The sequence below is a fragment of the Pinus tabuliformis genome, chromosome 9 (assembly GCF_031772625.1).
Source record: "Pinus tabuliformis cultivar Carrire ecotype Pingquan chromosome 9, CPIR1, whole genome shotgun sequence".
Classification (NCBI taxonomy): Eukaryota; Viridiplantae; Streptophyta; class Pinopsida; order Pinales; family Pinaceae; genus Pinus; species Pinus tabuliformis.
Genome location: NC_142307.1, coordinates 1,895,406,427 through 1,895,422,185, shown reverse-complemented (window position 1 = coordinate 1,895,422,185; position 15,759 = coordinate 1,895,406,427). Strand labels below are relative to the sequence as shown.

The 15,759-nt window shown below is 34.3% G+C and overlaps 1 protein-coding gene and 1 pseudogene across 2 annotated transcripts; one reads left to right on the top strand and one right to left on the bottom strand.

Moving 5' to 3' along the window:
* The first annotated feature begins 308 nt into the window (after positions 1-308).
* LOC149156516 (UDP-glycosyltransferase 86A1-like) lies at positions 309-2,495 on the top strand (annotated as a pseudogene). The gene is made up of 2 exons (XR_016263371.1): positions 309-887; positions 1,327-2,495. The product of XR_016263371.1 is annotated as a UDP-glycosyltransferase 86A1-like (transcript).
* Positions 2,496-4,247: 1,752 nt separating this feature from the next.
* On the bottom strand, positions 4,248-5,048 carry LOC149156515 (uncharacterized). Its single transcript, XM_089444773.1, has one exon. It carries the CDS (start codon positions 5,046-5,048, stop codon positions 4,248-4,250), a length of 801 nt encoding a protein of 266 aa, XP_089300899.1.
* Positions 5,049-15,759: the final 10,711 nt, after the last annotated feature.

Sequence of the window (15,759 nt, the reverse complement as noted above, 5' to 3'; positions counted from 1 at the left end):
CCTTAAATCTTGTGAAGTGTAAATATTTTTTTTTTCTTCAACGCATCTTCCCGCATAACAGGTATACATGGAAAATGCGTAAATATTTTATGTTTCTTCAGGTATACATGGAAAATGCGTAAATATTTTATGTTTCTTCAAAGCATCTTCCCGCATAACAGGTATACATGGAAAATGCAGGACACGGCACTTGTCATAACAGACGAAAAAGGAAGGAATCAGAGATATGATATGATAAGGACGCCCACCCTACTAGCTATTATTGATAACACAAAGTAGCTCTGAAATCTACAAAGGGGAGGAGGAGACTGAATCATATAGCGCACGGCACAATGAGCAATCTGAATGGAGTCGGCAATAGCAATGGCGATGACGGGTGTTGCAGGCCTCTGCATGTGGTTGCGTTTGCATTTCCCTTGCAGGGCCACATTATTCCCATGTTTAATTTCGCAAAGAAGCTTGCAGCCAAGGGCGTTATTGTCACGTTTGTTAATACAGAATCTTGCCATGCCAACATCATCAAGGCCATAACGGCGAGGATCCTTTGATCTCCTTTGCCAGGAGCTCGGGCCTCGACATCCGCTCTGCTCAGGTTGGCGATGGACTGCCCGTGGAATTTGACAGATCGTTGAATCATGACGAGCTTGCGGAATCCTTGCGGACTAATATGATTCTGCACGTTGAGGAGTTCCTCGCCCATCTGAATACAAAGGAGCCCCCTGTATCCTGTTTCATTGCTGACACCTTTTTTGTTTGGTGTGATAGCGTCGCCAAGAAATTTCAGATTCCACATGCTTCATTCTGGACAGAGCCAGCGGTTGTTTTCTCCATCTATTATCATTGGGATCTGCTGGTGAAAAATGGCCATCATCCATTTCTCAACAATGGTAGTTTCTTCTACTGATCCTTTTTATCTGAATATTTTCCACAAATTGGTTTTGATGATGAACCTTCATCTGGATGATGAAAATTCTTTGATCGGGATGATGAATCTTGTTGGAGATTGGAAAAGTCCATCATGTTAATATTTTTAATAATTTTTTTCCAAAAATTTGTTCGGATGATGAATTTTGTTATAGATTTGAAATCTTGTGAAAAGTCCGAAAATACAAATAATAATGAATCTTGTTATAGATTTGAAACACTCCCAAAAAAAATTAGTCATGATAATGATTCTTGTTATAGATGTGAAATACTCCAAAAATTGGTCATGATAATGAATCTTGTTATACATTTGAAAAGTCGATCACACAAATTTACACTGGATTATTTATGCAATCCAACAATATACTGTTACAATTTGAAAATGGTTTTGTTGTTTTGCAGAGCATGAGAGGTTAATAAACTACATCCCTGGAGTTTCGGCTTTGAAGATAACAGATCTTCCCTCTTATCTTCAGGAGTTGGATGTGTCAACTGTCTTGCACAAAGTAATATACGCAGCATTCCAATCTGCTCATGGGGCCGATTGGGTTGTCTCTAATACAGTGGAGGAATTTGAGAGCCGAACGATTGCAGAATTGCAGTTGAGAAAGCCGTTTTGGTCAGTTGGTCCTCTGCTTCCTTCAGCCTTTCTTGATGAGAAAAGTGTCAAGGTCGAGACAAATGGGACCAGCATGTGGCCTGAGTCGGACTGTACCAGCTGGCTTGACTCCATGCCCAATAGCTCAGTCATCTATATCTCGTTCGGCAGCTATGCTCATGTTTCTAGAGACCAAATTGAAGAAATGGCCATGGGATTATTAGAAAGCAAGCAACCGTTCATTTGGGTGCTTCGTGCCGATATGGTTGAGTCCGGAGCTGAAAACATTCTGCCGGAAGGATTTGTGGAGCGAACCAGAGATCAGGGTTTGGTGGTTCAATGGTCATCTCAACTAAAAGTTTTATCTCATCCTTCTGTGGGTGGATTTCTTACACACTGTGGATGGAACTCCATACTTGAGAGCTTATGGTTGGGAAAACCCATGTTGGCGTTTCCATTATTGACCGATCAATGCGTAAACAGAAGGTTGATTGTGGAAGAATGGGGAGTGGCCATGGATTTGGGTGGGAGTTGCAGGATGTTCCAAAACAATAGAGCACTGTTGGGAAGAGATGAAGTCGCAAGAACACTCAAGAAATTCATGGATACAGAACAACAAGATAAGCTGAGATTGAAGATCGAGTCTATGAGAAAGGTTGTGAAGGAGGCTGTGATGCTCGACGAAGGGTCCTCTAACAAGAATTTAGATTTATTTGTCGAAGCTTTAAGGGGCAAAAATCAGGCCTAAGTTCAAGTATAAGTAATTGCAAGGACTCGATTAAGTCTCTCTGCACAGTTCCATTAGTTCTTAGATTAAATCCGTGTTGTATTCGATCAATCTTCCTCTACATGCATATAAAATATCTTCCTTCCTTTGTTTGTAGGGAATATCCTAGACCTATTTCCTCCCCCAGAAGATTTTCTTGAAATTGTGTGACTATGCTAATTGGAGAAATATTTATATTTCAGTGTAATAGAATCTAAGTTCTGGTCGATGATTCAGATTGGTTAACTGCACATTCAGATTTGTAAGCTGTAGAACCGCGACAAATAAGGGAGGTTATATGGAGGAGAGGGTCATGAGTATACAAAGATCATATTAGTGCAGAAATAATTTTTGGTTAAATTTAAATTGATTTTATAGGGTTGAAAATGTATTTTTTAATATATATAGATTTAATATTTTATTTAAAATAAATAATTAATAAAGACTTGTAATTCCAAAAATAAACAAATTTAACTAGAAAATAAATAAAACCCAAATACTAATCACTAAGGCAATCAGAAATACGTATACTGTATTGCAGTTTTAACAGCGTCATACACTATCAAAGGTTTGCGTCGGTTAAGTAAAGAATGAGTGCAAAAAAGTGAAGTAGAGTATCAATCAAGACTAATGTGTGAACACGCAGGAAATGTTCCACGGAGAAACGAGAAAAATTTTGATGAATTCAAGAATAATTGCAAAAAAGTGAAGTAGAGTATCAATCAAGATTAATGTGTGAACACCCGGAAATATTCCACAGAGAACAAGAAAATTTTGATGAATTCAACTTTCAAGTAGGGTTGAAAGAGAGGAGTAAGAGAGTAAATAACGTAAGAGAAAAAAGGGCAATGCATGGAATATGGGGGCACTGATAGAGGTATTTTGATCATATAATAATGATTAACGATTTTGGGGACGAAATTTTACATAAAAGATTCCATAATATCAGTATGCACTATACAATACCTAGATGATATCTTGTACAATATCTAGATGATATTTTGTATAAAATATCTTAATATGAAATTAAATACTATAAACTAAAGGTAAATTTAGGATTAAAGAGTTTAGACTTCTGTGATCCATACTTGATTGTTAGAGAGTTCAGCAAAATCACATAGAGAATCATTTGTTGACGCGTTTCGAATCAACTAGTGTGGTTCATCGTCATGGCAAGTTGAGAAACAAATATGAGCGATCTGTTAAATAGAGTAGGCAGGCCCTTCAACGACTATATAAAATGCTATATGAACAGTCAATGGTTAAAAAGTCCTTTAACAGTTAAAATATATAAAAATAATATATATATATATATATATATATATATATATATATATATATATATATATATATTTATTATTTTTATTATTTTAGTTATTATTATTATTATTTTTTAATTAATTAATTAATTAATTACAGTAATATTAATATTATTGTATTATATTAACCTCAAGTTAATATTACTATATTATTATCAATAATAGATTAGGGTAATTTATTTTTTTATTTTTATATTCTATTATTATTATTATTATTATTTTTCATTTATTTATTTGTTTATATATATATATATATATATATATATATAATTTTTTATTATTATTTTTTATTATTATTATTTATTATTTATTATTTATTTATTTTATTATTTATTTATTTACTTCTTCGTCTTCTCTCTTCTTTTTTCTTTTTTTATTTTATTTTTGTTTTTATTTTTATTTATTTATTTTTTATTTTATTTTATTTTATTATTTATTTATTTCTTTTTTAATTATTATTATTATTATTATTATTTTTTAATATATGAGCGAAATGAATAAAATTGCAATTAGTTAATTATTAATAATCTAGGTCTAAGGTGAATAATTAAAAGGGTGAAATTATTATTACTAAACCAATGATATCCAGAGAAAACAATGACCAGCTAAACCAATAGAGAGGAGTTAGGCGAAGAAGAGGCTAAGGTAAAAGGGCTGGGATCCAACACCTACTAATCTTCCAGCCGTCATCCCTATTGAGATTCAAAGGTCTTTTCTCGATCTCAAGGGCTTCCCTCAATTTTCGATGGTGAAATTGTGCCACTCTTGCAATAACTTGAGCCTCTTCGATAGAGACTTGATGTTTAGTTTTCTCAGCATGCTCAGCCAGGGCTGAGGACTTGGCCCTACCATGCCTCAAGTCTGCTGCATGCTCACTGATCCTTTGATTAATTGAGCGACCAGTTTCACCAATGTATGGGGCCCCGCAAGAACAGGGAATGACATAGACCCCTTTCATGTCTTTAGGGTCAACCGGATCTTTAACAGATCTCAGCGAGCTACGGATGGTGTTAAGAGGTCTAAAGTTCGAGGGGATATTATGCCTCTTAAGAATCCTGGCGATCTTATCAATGGTTCCTTGGATGTAGGGGAGGTGTACCCCAAGGATCCGGTCTTTAGGATCTTTTTGGATAGAGGGCTCCTTCCGGGCCTTGAGGAAGGTTTTTTGACCTAGATGTCTACTGTAACCATTTTTAACGAAGACATCCAAGAGATGAGCCTTCTCCTTCGCTAAGTTTTTCTCATCAGAAATTCTTAATGCACGAGTAGCTAGCGTGTTGAGAACGCCTAACTTCTGAGCAGGGAAATGATGAGAGCTGGCATGGAGATATTGGTCGGTGTGAGTCTTTTTTCGAAAGACTTGGTGGGAGAAGGAACCATCAATATTCTTTGAGATGAGAACATCCAGGAAGGGAAGGCAACCGTTGGCTTCCTTTTCCATAGTGAACGGCGGAGGATTGTTCATTGAGATGACGGAAGAAGAGATCCAACTCATCATGACCATGAGACCAAACGACACCAGTGTCATCTACAAACCTCTTCCAAAGCTTTAGCAAGAGACGGGCTGAGGACAAAGCTCTAGACTCAAAATCTTCCATAAAAAGATTTGCGACGACTGGGGATGGGGGGGCCCATGGCCACCCCACAAGTTTGCTCATAGAACTCTCCTTCGAAGCTAAAAAAGGTGGAAGTAAGACATAACTCAACTAACCGAGCGGTATCAGGGTCAGTGAGCCTATTGATAACTTCCATGGCCTCATTGATGGGAATACAAGTATAAAGGGAGACTACGTCAAAACTAACTAGAATATCATCGGGGTCAAGCTTCACCTTCTTAAGATCATCAACAAACGACGCAGAGTCTTTTACAAAGGACTCTGTGCAGCCAACCAATGGTCTAAGCTTTAAGGCAAGGAATTTTGCAAGAAGGTAAGTAGGACCACCGATGGTATTGACAATAGGTCTTAAGGGAACCCCTTCTTTGTGGATCTTTGGAAGGCCATAGATCCTAGGGGTGATGGGGTTGCTTTCTATGAGCCTCTGGGAAAAAGAATCAGTAAAATTACAGGACTTGATAGCAAGAGCAACTGCCTTTGAAACCTTCTTTAAAGGATTCTTGGACAGCTTTTTGTAACTTCCACTATTGTTAAGATGATCCAACATCTTGGATCGGTAATCATCCTTGTTAAGGATGACTGCTGCCCCACCTTTGTCGGCTTTTAGGACAACAATATTGTGATTTTGGTTTAAGGTTTTCAGAGCCTCAAACTCAGCTTTGCTGATATTACTACGGGGCGGTTTTGCCTTCCTAAGGGCCACGGCACAATCTTGCCTAATCGTGTCCTTAATTTTATCCGGAAGGCTCTTAATACCAAATTCCACACTGCAGATGATGTCTTCAACTGAATTTTTTTCGGAGCTAAGGAAAAATTAAGACCCTTACTTAAGAGACTAAAGACAGATGGGGGAAAGTAAAAGCTAGAGAGATTGATCACCTTATTGTTGGTTGGTAGAGGGTGAGAATTACTCCCCAAATCAAGGTTATTATTATTATTATAATTTTTAACGATATTAATGTTATTATTAATATTATGATTTCCTCTTATATTATTATTATCATTATTAAAATTCTGTTTTATATCGAACACCTTATTATTATTATTTTCATCGATATTAATATTATCATTAATATCATTATTTCCTTCCCTATTATTATCATACACCTTATTATTATTATTATCATAAATATTATTTTTATTATTATCGTTAATATCATTATTTCCTCCCCTATTATTAATGTTATCGTTATTCTGACTCTGTCCTATATCATACCCTTTATTATTATTATTAAAGTGATACATAATAATAATAATATTATTATTATTATTATTAACGTACCTAATATTATTATTATTAATATAATTATCATTAATGTTATTATAATCTACCATAATATTATAATCATTACAATTGTTATCGTTATTATTAAAGTAATCAATCTCAATACCATCCATATTCACTCTTAAGCATAAGTCACGCCTATTTAACATGTTTGAATTCGTGTGAGCTTCACTTTTAAAAGAAGAATATGGCACATCGTTTACAAAAGGCGCGCACAAGGGATTCGTACCTGGAGGCTCACCGAAAACCGCCCTGTCTCCATGAGCCAGCATGTTCTCACCGTTCATTTGCTGCCGAGAAGGTAAGGCCGAGCAGGTTGATACATCCCCATCCACGCCTATTACTGGAGGCTCACCGAAACCCACCCTATCTACACGAGCCAGCACGTTCTCACCATTCGTTTGCTGCTGCGCAGGTAAGGCCGAGGTGCTTGATACAACACGATTTATGCTGGACGGTTGAAATGGAGATCTATCCCTCAGACAGGATTCTGAATCGATGGGGCCATGCGCGTCCGAGCAGATATTTATGGTAGAGCCCGAGACCCATGAACGTAGGGCCGAAACCTGGTCTTTCGAAACCTGGCTGCCAAAAGGAGGAACGAAACCCCGTGACGCAGTGAAACATTTGGAGAGTTTGAGAAACTTAGCGGATTGCCGCTGCTTGAGTAACTCCTCCAAATGCTGAGATTTCAGAGCAGAACAGGCATCTATCTTTGCCTAGAGGGACGCGGTGAAAAAATTGGAAAGCTCCAAATGCGAAGCCAGAAGGGACCGGGATACCAGGTCGAGACTTTTTCTAACTCTACAAATTTCAGCTCTAACCAACCCTAAGCTAGCCTTCAGAAAAATGCCAAGATTACCAGGTATATTAAGGTTATGTTTAATTTTGGCAAATGTTGAAATAACCGAGGAGTCCCTGCAATGCTTTAGAAATGCTAGATTTGATTTCAACTTCGAGACCTGCATGCGTGCCCTTTCGAAATGATGAACTTTTTTAGCAGTGGCTTCTCCGTGCAGGGAAATTATTAAAGAGTTTAGACTTCTGTGATCCATACTTGATTGTTAGAGATTTCAGCAAAATCACATAGAGAATCATTTGTCGACGCGTTTCGAACCAACTAGTGTGGTTCATCGTCAGGACAAGTTGAGAAACAAATATGAGTGATCCGTTAAATAGAGTATGCAGGTCCTTCAACGGCTATATGATTTATATGTAAATTTTAATAATGTATATTTTTTAAGATGTTTGAATATTAATTGATCGTTTTTTTAAGGGTAAGACGCGGAAGTAATATTGTTTATTCAGGTTATACACGTTATTAACATATATATATAATAACCAAAACCATATATATAAAGAGATATTAATAACAATAAATGATATGTGTTTAGTTGTAGAGAATTAATGATAGTATATGTATGTATATATATGGTTAGATTGTTAATTGTGTCTAATTTATTGGTTTTGGTATGGAGCATTATCTTTCTCATGTGTAAGGGATATGTTAAGTTTATAATGAGTATAGTGTTGGAAATTTGAGCGAGTGATGTGTTGAGTCTTTAATAAGTATATTATTGTAAATTCTCACTAGTGACAAGTTGAGCTCTTAATAAGTATTATTGTAAGAGCTTGTTGACCTGCCCTTGTGCCTTCAAGAATCTAAGGTTTACTTTGGGTACGAGCTTTAGAATGAGAACATGTTCCTTGGGGTTTTCACCTAGCCTTGCACCTATTAAATTTTTACTTATATATAGATGATGGTTAATATGGAAGCCTATAATGTGATTATTATTATATAGCTTTATTTTTGTTGTTAGACAATAATAACCATATAATCCATCATTCACCTTAATTGACAACATTTAAGCCTCTAAATAAATGTAAACTAATCGTATAGAAAATAGACTCTCATTCTAACCAAATTTAATAAGAATATAATAGAAATTTCAACCATAAGCATAGATTTATCATGATATGATGCCCATATATAATGGAATAATGCTAATAGGGGCTTTCCCCACTTCTAAATTGACTCATATATTCAAAAATTCAATAATTTTAGATCAATGGGAACTCTAACTTTTAGTATCATTAGATTCAAGTAACTTGAGGGAAGATTTCTACAAGATTAGACATCTCTCTTTAAATATAGTTACACATGAGATTGATGTCACTTAGATTTAGTTCGATCTTGGGAAATATATCCCCCTTCAAAGTGTCCAAAAGGTTTTCAATGTGAGAAAGTAGGTATCTATTCTAATTTTGGTATTGTAGAGGGTGTGCTAATTAATGGAGAAGTGCCAAATGTCATCCTTTATCCTTCTTTAGCATGACTACATTACAAATTTTGCATGGAGAAGCAATCAACTTGTCCCATGCCTTCCATAAAATATTGTTCCTTTCTTGTAAAATCTTCTCATTCTCTAGCAATAATTTGTATGGGTTTCTTGAGTAATGGAGCTTTGGGAACAAGATCAATGTGACTTCAAACCTAGGAATGTAAAATTACTTCCATGGGATCTTTGAAAATATCATGTAATCCCCCAAATATTTGTTGATTTATTTTTGTTGGATGCGTTGCAAGATAAAGTTGATCTATGTGGGTTGCTCGACATAGGATATATGCATGCTTAGAACAACATTCTATGTCATTGTTAGATTGGTTGCACATAGAATGAATCTATGTGTATGACGAATATGGCTATATTAATACACAATTAAAATCAAATTAATTTTGAGCTATGGTTCTCCTTTACGAATATTGAATAATCTTCCTTTGATGTCAATTACCACCACACACCAAGGTATAGAATCATAAATGTTGTGGTGTCCTTTTTGTTGAATTTTCTATGTCTATCCGTTAGAAAATTAATCTGTATTCTGTTGGTTTATTTCTTATACTTGTTTAAATTCGAACAAGTTATTTAATACATTTAAATCCCGAAATAGACATAATACATTCACAACATCTACAGATCATCAACTGAAAGAAAACAAGCACACAAGTGACACCGTTATTTTTGGACAAATGTCCTCGGAAAAACCCAATGCAGGAAAACTAGTGCAACTATTTAGAGGGTTATATTATTATGTAGTCTATTTGAGTACAACTGGGTGCCTAACCGGCTCACCCGATAGAGAAAAATACACGGTAGCAATACCTCTATATCCATAAACAGGTATTCAAAAAACTTGTCCCACGAAACCTTCTCCAGCACAACTGAAGCTCAGCACTGGCCCTTTTTGGCCTTTGAGTCAGCCTCCTGCTAGCATGTGTCAACCCCAGGACCCTCTGTGTCAGCCCTCTAAGGCACTATGCAGCCTCTCAGACCCTCTACGTCATTCCAATAGCCTCTGCGTCGATGACGCAGTCCCTCTGGCCTTTATGTTGTCTCTGCTGGGCTCTATGTAGCATGGACTAGCTACTTCTCTAGCTCTCTCTGCTTCCGTGTTGGTCTCTCAGTATTGTCTCTGCCTCTCTGCCTCGTACTCACTACCCCTTGTTGCTGATCACTAATTCAAATTTTCTTAGCAACCCCACTCTAGTAAAATGAATGACTGATCACTCTAGTGTATTCTCGAACTGACCCTCAAGCCTCTTCTTATAATTTTCTCATTGGTCCTTCAACATCCGCGATTAAATCTATAATCAATGGCTAATATTTGATTGGCTTGATCCATGAATTTTGGAACCTTCTAACCCAATTTTATATTAATACCCATTAATATTTTATTTTTCCTAAGTTTAGGCTTAGGAACTCCATTAAAAATATCAATTATTTTAATATCTCCCAAACCGGGTACAATCTATCCAACCCATTTTTGGGTCATGGAGATCTCATGTGCTTTAGCCTTTCCACCAATTTTCATGGCTAGAACACATTCGATGCTACCCCAAATCAATACTTTTACGTATGGTTGTCTAACAACACAACATAGATGCTTAGAGGTCCAATGTACTTGTCACAAGCGACTTTCCCCTTTATATATGGGTAGATATTGTATTGAACCCCACATTAATGGGTGATGAAAAATTACTTTACCCACACTAAGCCATCCAATGTTGTATAGTTACAAATGTAATGTACTCACATGTTGAAGTTGTTGTACAATATTTGTGGAGATTAACTTCTTCCAACTCCCATGGCTCATAATAAGAATAAGAATTTGTTGATTGAACCACATTTCACTACTCGACAAATGGTTTCCATCCATTTCATTTATTTTGGATTTAATTGAGCACTTTTATGAAATTAAAAGTGTAGAGTGGAAGCACTTAGGTGTTAAGGATGTCACTCAATTCTACCAATCTCATGTCAAGGGAATAAAGGTTTACAACATAAGGTATTTCCACACACAACACATTGATTAAGTGGCATATAATCTTATGCATGTCACGTAATTTATTGGTTTACTTATATTGTGTTTCCTATGGGATAGTCACCTACGAGACTAGAGTGGTTCTTAGACGTGGGATTTTCTTTGATATTTTATTTAAATTGTGTAATCCCCTCTATTGCTAAAGGTCAATGTTTAATTTTATTTCCATAATAACAAAAAAACCATAAGAATATGGAGCTCATTATTGTATTCATATACTAATTAATCATGACTCTAGTAAAATTATTTTCATCTCATTTATTAATCTTCATAATAATTCAACATATATTTTTTCTTTTGTATAGCTTCCATGAAAATTCTACATGTTTTGATCCACTTAACATAAATTTCTATGCATATGGGATTCCTATAAACTCTATGTGGTAAGTGGGGACTTCATGTCTACTACCTTGATTTTATGTGGCACTAAAATGTGAGTGTGATTGACCATTCTTTTACTACCTTTGCTTAATGTTGTCTTCAAAAATTAGGCTTTAAGGTAAATTTGAGTGTGAGGGGCCATTCTTTTACTACCTTGCTTAACTTTTTCTTCAAAAATTAAGATTCAAGGTTCATATTTACCTTAAAAGAATTATTGGTATCAAACATAGGTGGAAGAAATGGACAAAGAATAAATTGGGGCATAAGTTTCGCATATGGTTTCACATGCTAGATAAGGTTTTCACTACAATGCCTCTTAAGGATTTCATCCATTACTGATCATATACACTAATGTCATAATCTAATTGAAACTAATAATTTTGGTGTTACTTAACATTTTAGGTCGTGTTCATTACGTTATAGGATTTATAGGGGAGTTGAGTTGAACCTCTGCATAATGTACTAAGACTTGGTCTATAATAGTATTCAAGTTGTAATTTTGTTAAAACTAAAACTTGGACCTAAATATAGTGACAAATAAAGCATTAAGGAAATAATTTTACTCTATTATGTCAATAATCTTGTCAATGGTGTCTTGTTTATAGGTTCTCATCTACTTCTTGTTATGATATCAATGATCAAAATCCAAGCAAATCAAATTTCATAGAATCTCTAACCTATGATATGGAATATAGCTTCGCAAAAAGGCATTGTGGCATTAGCTCAAAATAGAAAGGTAACACATTAAATAAATGTTGCAATGCATAAAGTAAGGAGATGATTAATAAGTGTAGAAATTAAGTTTGGCGAGTGATAGAATTAATCATATGAATAATGTTATTCACAATCCATATGAGAGTCAATAAGCATAATTGTGGCATACCTTTACAAATCCCTTGTCCATCGAGACACTCCACATATATTTTTTTCTTTGTTTTCAAATCAAATTTCTTGTTGCACCCTTTATAGCCCAATATAGGGGTTGTGGTGTAAATGTTTGTTTATAAAAATAATAAAAGGTTAAAAGTAATATACAGCCTCAGGAGAGATGTTGTAGTGTCAGTATATAAGTTTAAATATTTAAAAGTTGGCTCAATTAATAATAAAAAGTTAAAAATAATAAAATTCAATTTGTTATGTTGTAAATTTTTGTTTTTTTATTAATAAAATTGCGAACAATTTTTAGATAAAAGAAAATTATAATATACATATCACATTAAAATATATAAAATATAAATAGTAGCTATAAATTATGATTAATTTTATTATATCAATTAAAATAATGATTCTATAATCATATTCAGATTTAATTAATAAACACATAAAAATTTAATGCTTACAATATAACATGCTTCTTAATCATGTCTATTCACCCTCATTTTTTGATGGATATTATTAACTTGTAAATAGGCTTTGTTACTATGCCATGGGCCAATAACATGGCTTATCAATACCACATGCCCAAAAAGATAACTTATTTCTATTGTATTGCGTCGAGAGGTGCTCTCTAGCCCAGTATGGAAGAGATGGGATTCATAACTTCAAACTAAACTAATAAAAATAAAAAATAAAAAATACACGTTACGAGAACTCATGCTATTGATCATGTGCAATATAGCCTATTTAAACATTTCTCTGCCAAATTTGGTTTACTTTCCTCTCCATTGTTGGAAATTATGTTTTATGGTGTGTGCATAAAAGTAAGTGAAACAACACTCGACACGTAAATCTAAAAGAAATTCTTGGGTTTTAGGCTAATATGTGCAACTCTAAAGGTTTGGTTTTCTTTTATTTATTAGAAATTTCAAATGAAAAAAGGGGAAATAGTTAATATCGTTGACTTCAAAGGTTTTGGTTTTTCTGTTTGTTAGAGTTTTTGCAATATCCCTACTGTGAAAACCCCAGTAAAAATTGTAGAAATTTAATATATTTATTTAAATTGTTCCATTAAGAATGTGGAAAATTTTGCATTGTGACTTTATTAAACATGAAAATAATATATACGTAGACAATCCAAGAACATTTGTGATCGGTTGTAATAATTTTTTAAATCATTATGGTGATAACTCATCTTATGAGTGGTTGATATCAAGAACCATTGTGTAATTAATCGAACAATTTATCTTGCTCTATGGAAGAAAAACAAGAAGAGGAAATTTCCCTAGGAGAGTAGTGTGTGGCTTGAAAAATTTATGATATGTATGCTATTTTTTATGCAACCGGATCACTAAAGAGAAGAAAAGATAGATCAACGACTTGAAAATTAGCCTCTTTGATGGGAAAATCTTTTGTTCATCACATAAATGAAAAATTCTTAGATTATACAAATGACCTCCTTGGTATATATAGGAGTCTAAGGGGTCACAATATAATCAAAGCCTACATAACAATAATAATGTAAGGGCACAACAATAATAATAGTGGCTTCTATGGGGCACAACAATAACAACAAGGGGGTTACACTAATAATAACAATAAGGGGGCTACACTAGTATTATAGGGACCTAACATGCCCCTCTCCCTCAAAAAAAATGTTGTCCTCAAAGCTTGAGTAGTTCTAGATACTTTTGTATAAAATTCTCATCCTCCCATGTGGAATCTTCAGTAGGTAAGTTTTTCCAATTTATGAGATACTGTAAAACTAATCGATTTCGTATTTGTCGGGTTCTTTTTTCTGTGGTGCTTTAGGATCCAATATGATTTTTCCTTCTTTTTCAACTTCTATAAATATTATTTGAATTGGGAGCTTGTCACTAATAACCTTATTTAAGCATGCAACAAGGAAAATTGGGTGTATTCGAGAAGATGCAGTCAGTTCCAATTTCTATTCCATAGTACCAATCTTTTGCAACACTTTGTAAGGACCATAGTAATTAGGTTATAATTTATTATCTGTCTTAGCTTGTTTGAGGGACATTTTCTTATATGGTTGTAGCTGTAAAAATACCTAGTCACCTGCATTAAAACTTCTTTCACTATGAAGTTGATATACCTATTGTTTCATTCGATTATGTGTCAGAGAGGTAATCCTTTAAGAGTTGGAGAACTTGTTGTTGATGCACAATGTGATCTTCCACTGCTTTGACCTTTGATTTTTCTCTTAAACATGATGTGATGAATGATGGATGATATCCATAAAGTTTCATAAATGGGGTATTTTTTGTTGCAATATGGAAGAAAGTGTTATACCAACATTCAGCCAGACGTAACTACTTAACCCATTGTGTTTTTGTATCAGATACAAAGTAATTAAGATATTCTTCCAAAAATTTGTTCAATATCTCAATTTTCCCATCAAATTGAGGATGATAAGATGAGCTATGAGCTAATTGAGTATCAAGAAAATAATTCCATCCAAAATTTTCCAATGAAAATGGGATCTCTATCACTTACAATAATCTTTGGGTTTCCATGTAGCTTTTGACTTGTTTCCATAAATGCATTATCAATTGTATTGGCTTTAAAAGGATGAGATAATGCACAAATGTTTTAATACATGGTAAGTATATAAACTACCACCATGATGACACTCTTTCCTTCGAACTTGGGTAAACCTGTGATAAAATCCATTGAGACCTCCTCCCAACACTGACTTGCAATTACTAAATGTTGCATGAGACTTAGGGTCTTAATTTTCTCAACTTTATTTTGTTGGAAAACCAAACATTCTTCTATAAACTTTTGAATATCATATTTAAGGTCATCCAAAAAAGTTCCTTCTTGACCCTATGGTAAGATTTTTTTAAATATTGAATTCCCTTCTCAAGGGGAGGTGTACAATTCAAAATGAATTTTTTGTTTTAGTGGGGAATTCTTACATAGATATAAGCGATCGTTATACCATAATGAATCATTTTTCCAAATAAATGTATCATATGTACTTGGATCTCGCTACAAGTGTTGAATGAGTATCCACACCCCTTCGTTATTCTTTCATTCCTCCCTTTCTTCAATTATCCAATTAGGTTATATAATAGAAATGGCACAAAGCAATGCTTACACATTGTCATCCTTTCTTGAGAGTGCATCTGCAACAAAAATTTTCTTGCCTTTTTTAAATATGACTTGAAAGTCATAACCCAACATCTTTGTGACCCTTTTTTGTTTCTATTTTGAAGATAATATTTGTTCAAAAAGTATTTAATACCATCATGATATGCTTTTACCTTGAAGTGTCTTCCCATTATGTAAGGTCACCATTGCTTTAGTGCATGTAGTATTGCTTACATTTCCTTCTCATAAATAGGTTCGTGTAAATACTTTCCCTTGATTAGACGACTTTCAAAAGTAATGTCTCTTCCTTATTGCATTAAAACAACACCAATTCTATTTCTTGAGGCGTCACATTGCACAATAAAGGTTTTTGCACAAGTCTGCTGTAGCTAAGACATGTTGCATTTCTTCCTCTTCTTCATGTGTTATAGTAGAGCTTTCTATTTGCTCGATAGGTGTATCCATTTTTTGTTTCAAGGAATTATGGAATCAAA

Bases quoted from the DNA above. Each gene is read 5' to 3' on its own strand.
- LOC149156515 (XM_089444773.1), bottom strand. From the start codon at position 5,048: ATGGAAAAGGAAGCCAACGGTTGCCTTCCCTTCCTGGATGTTCTCATC.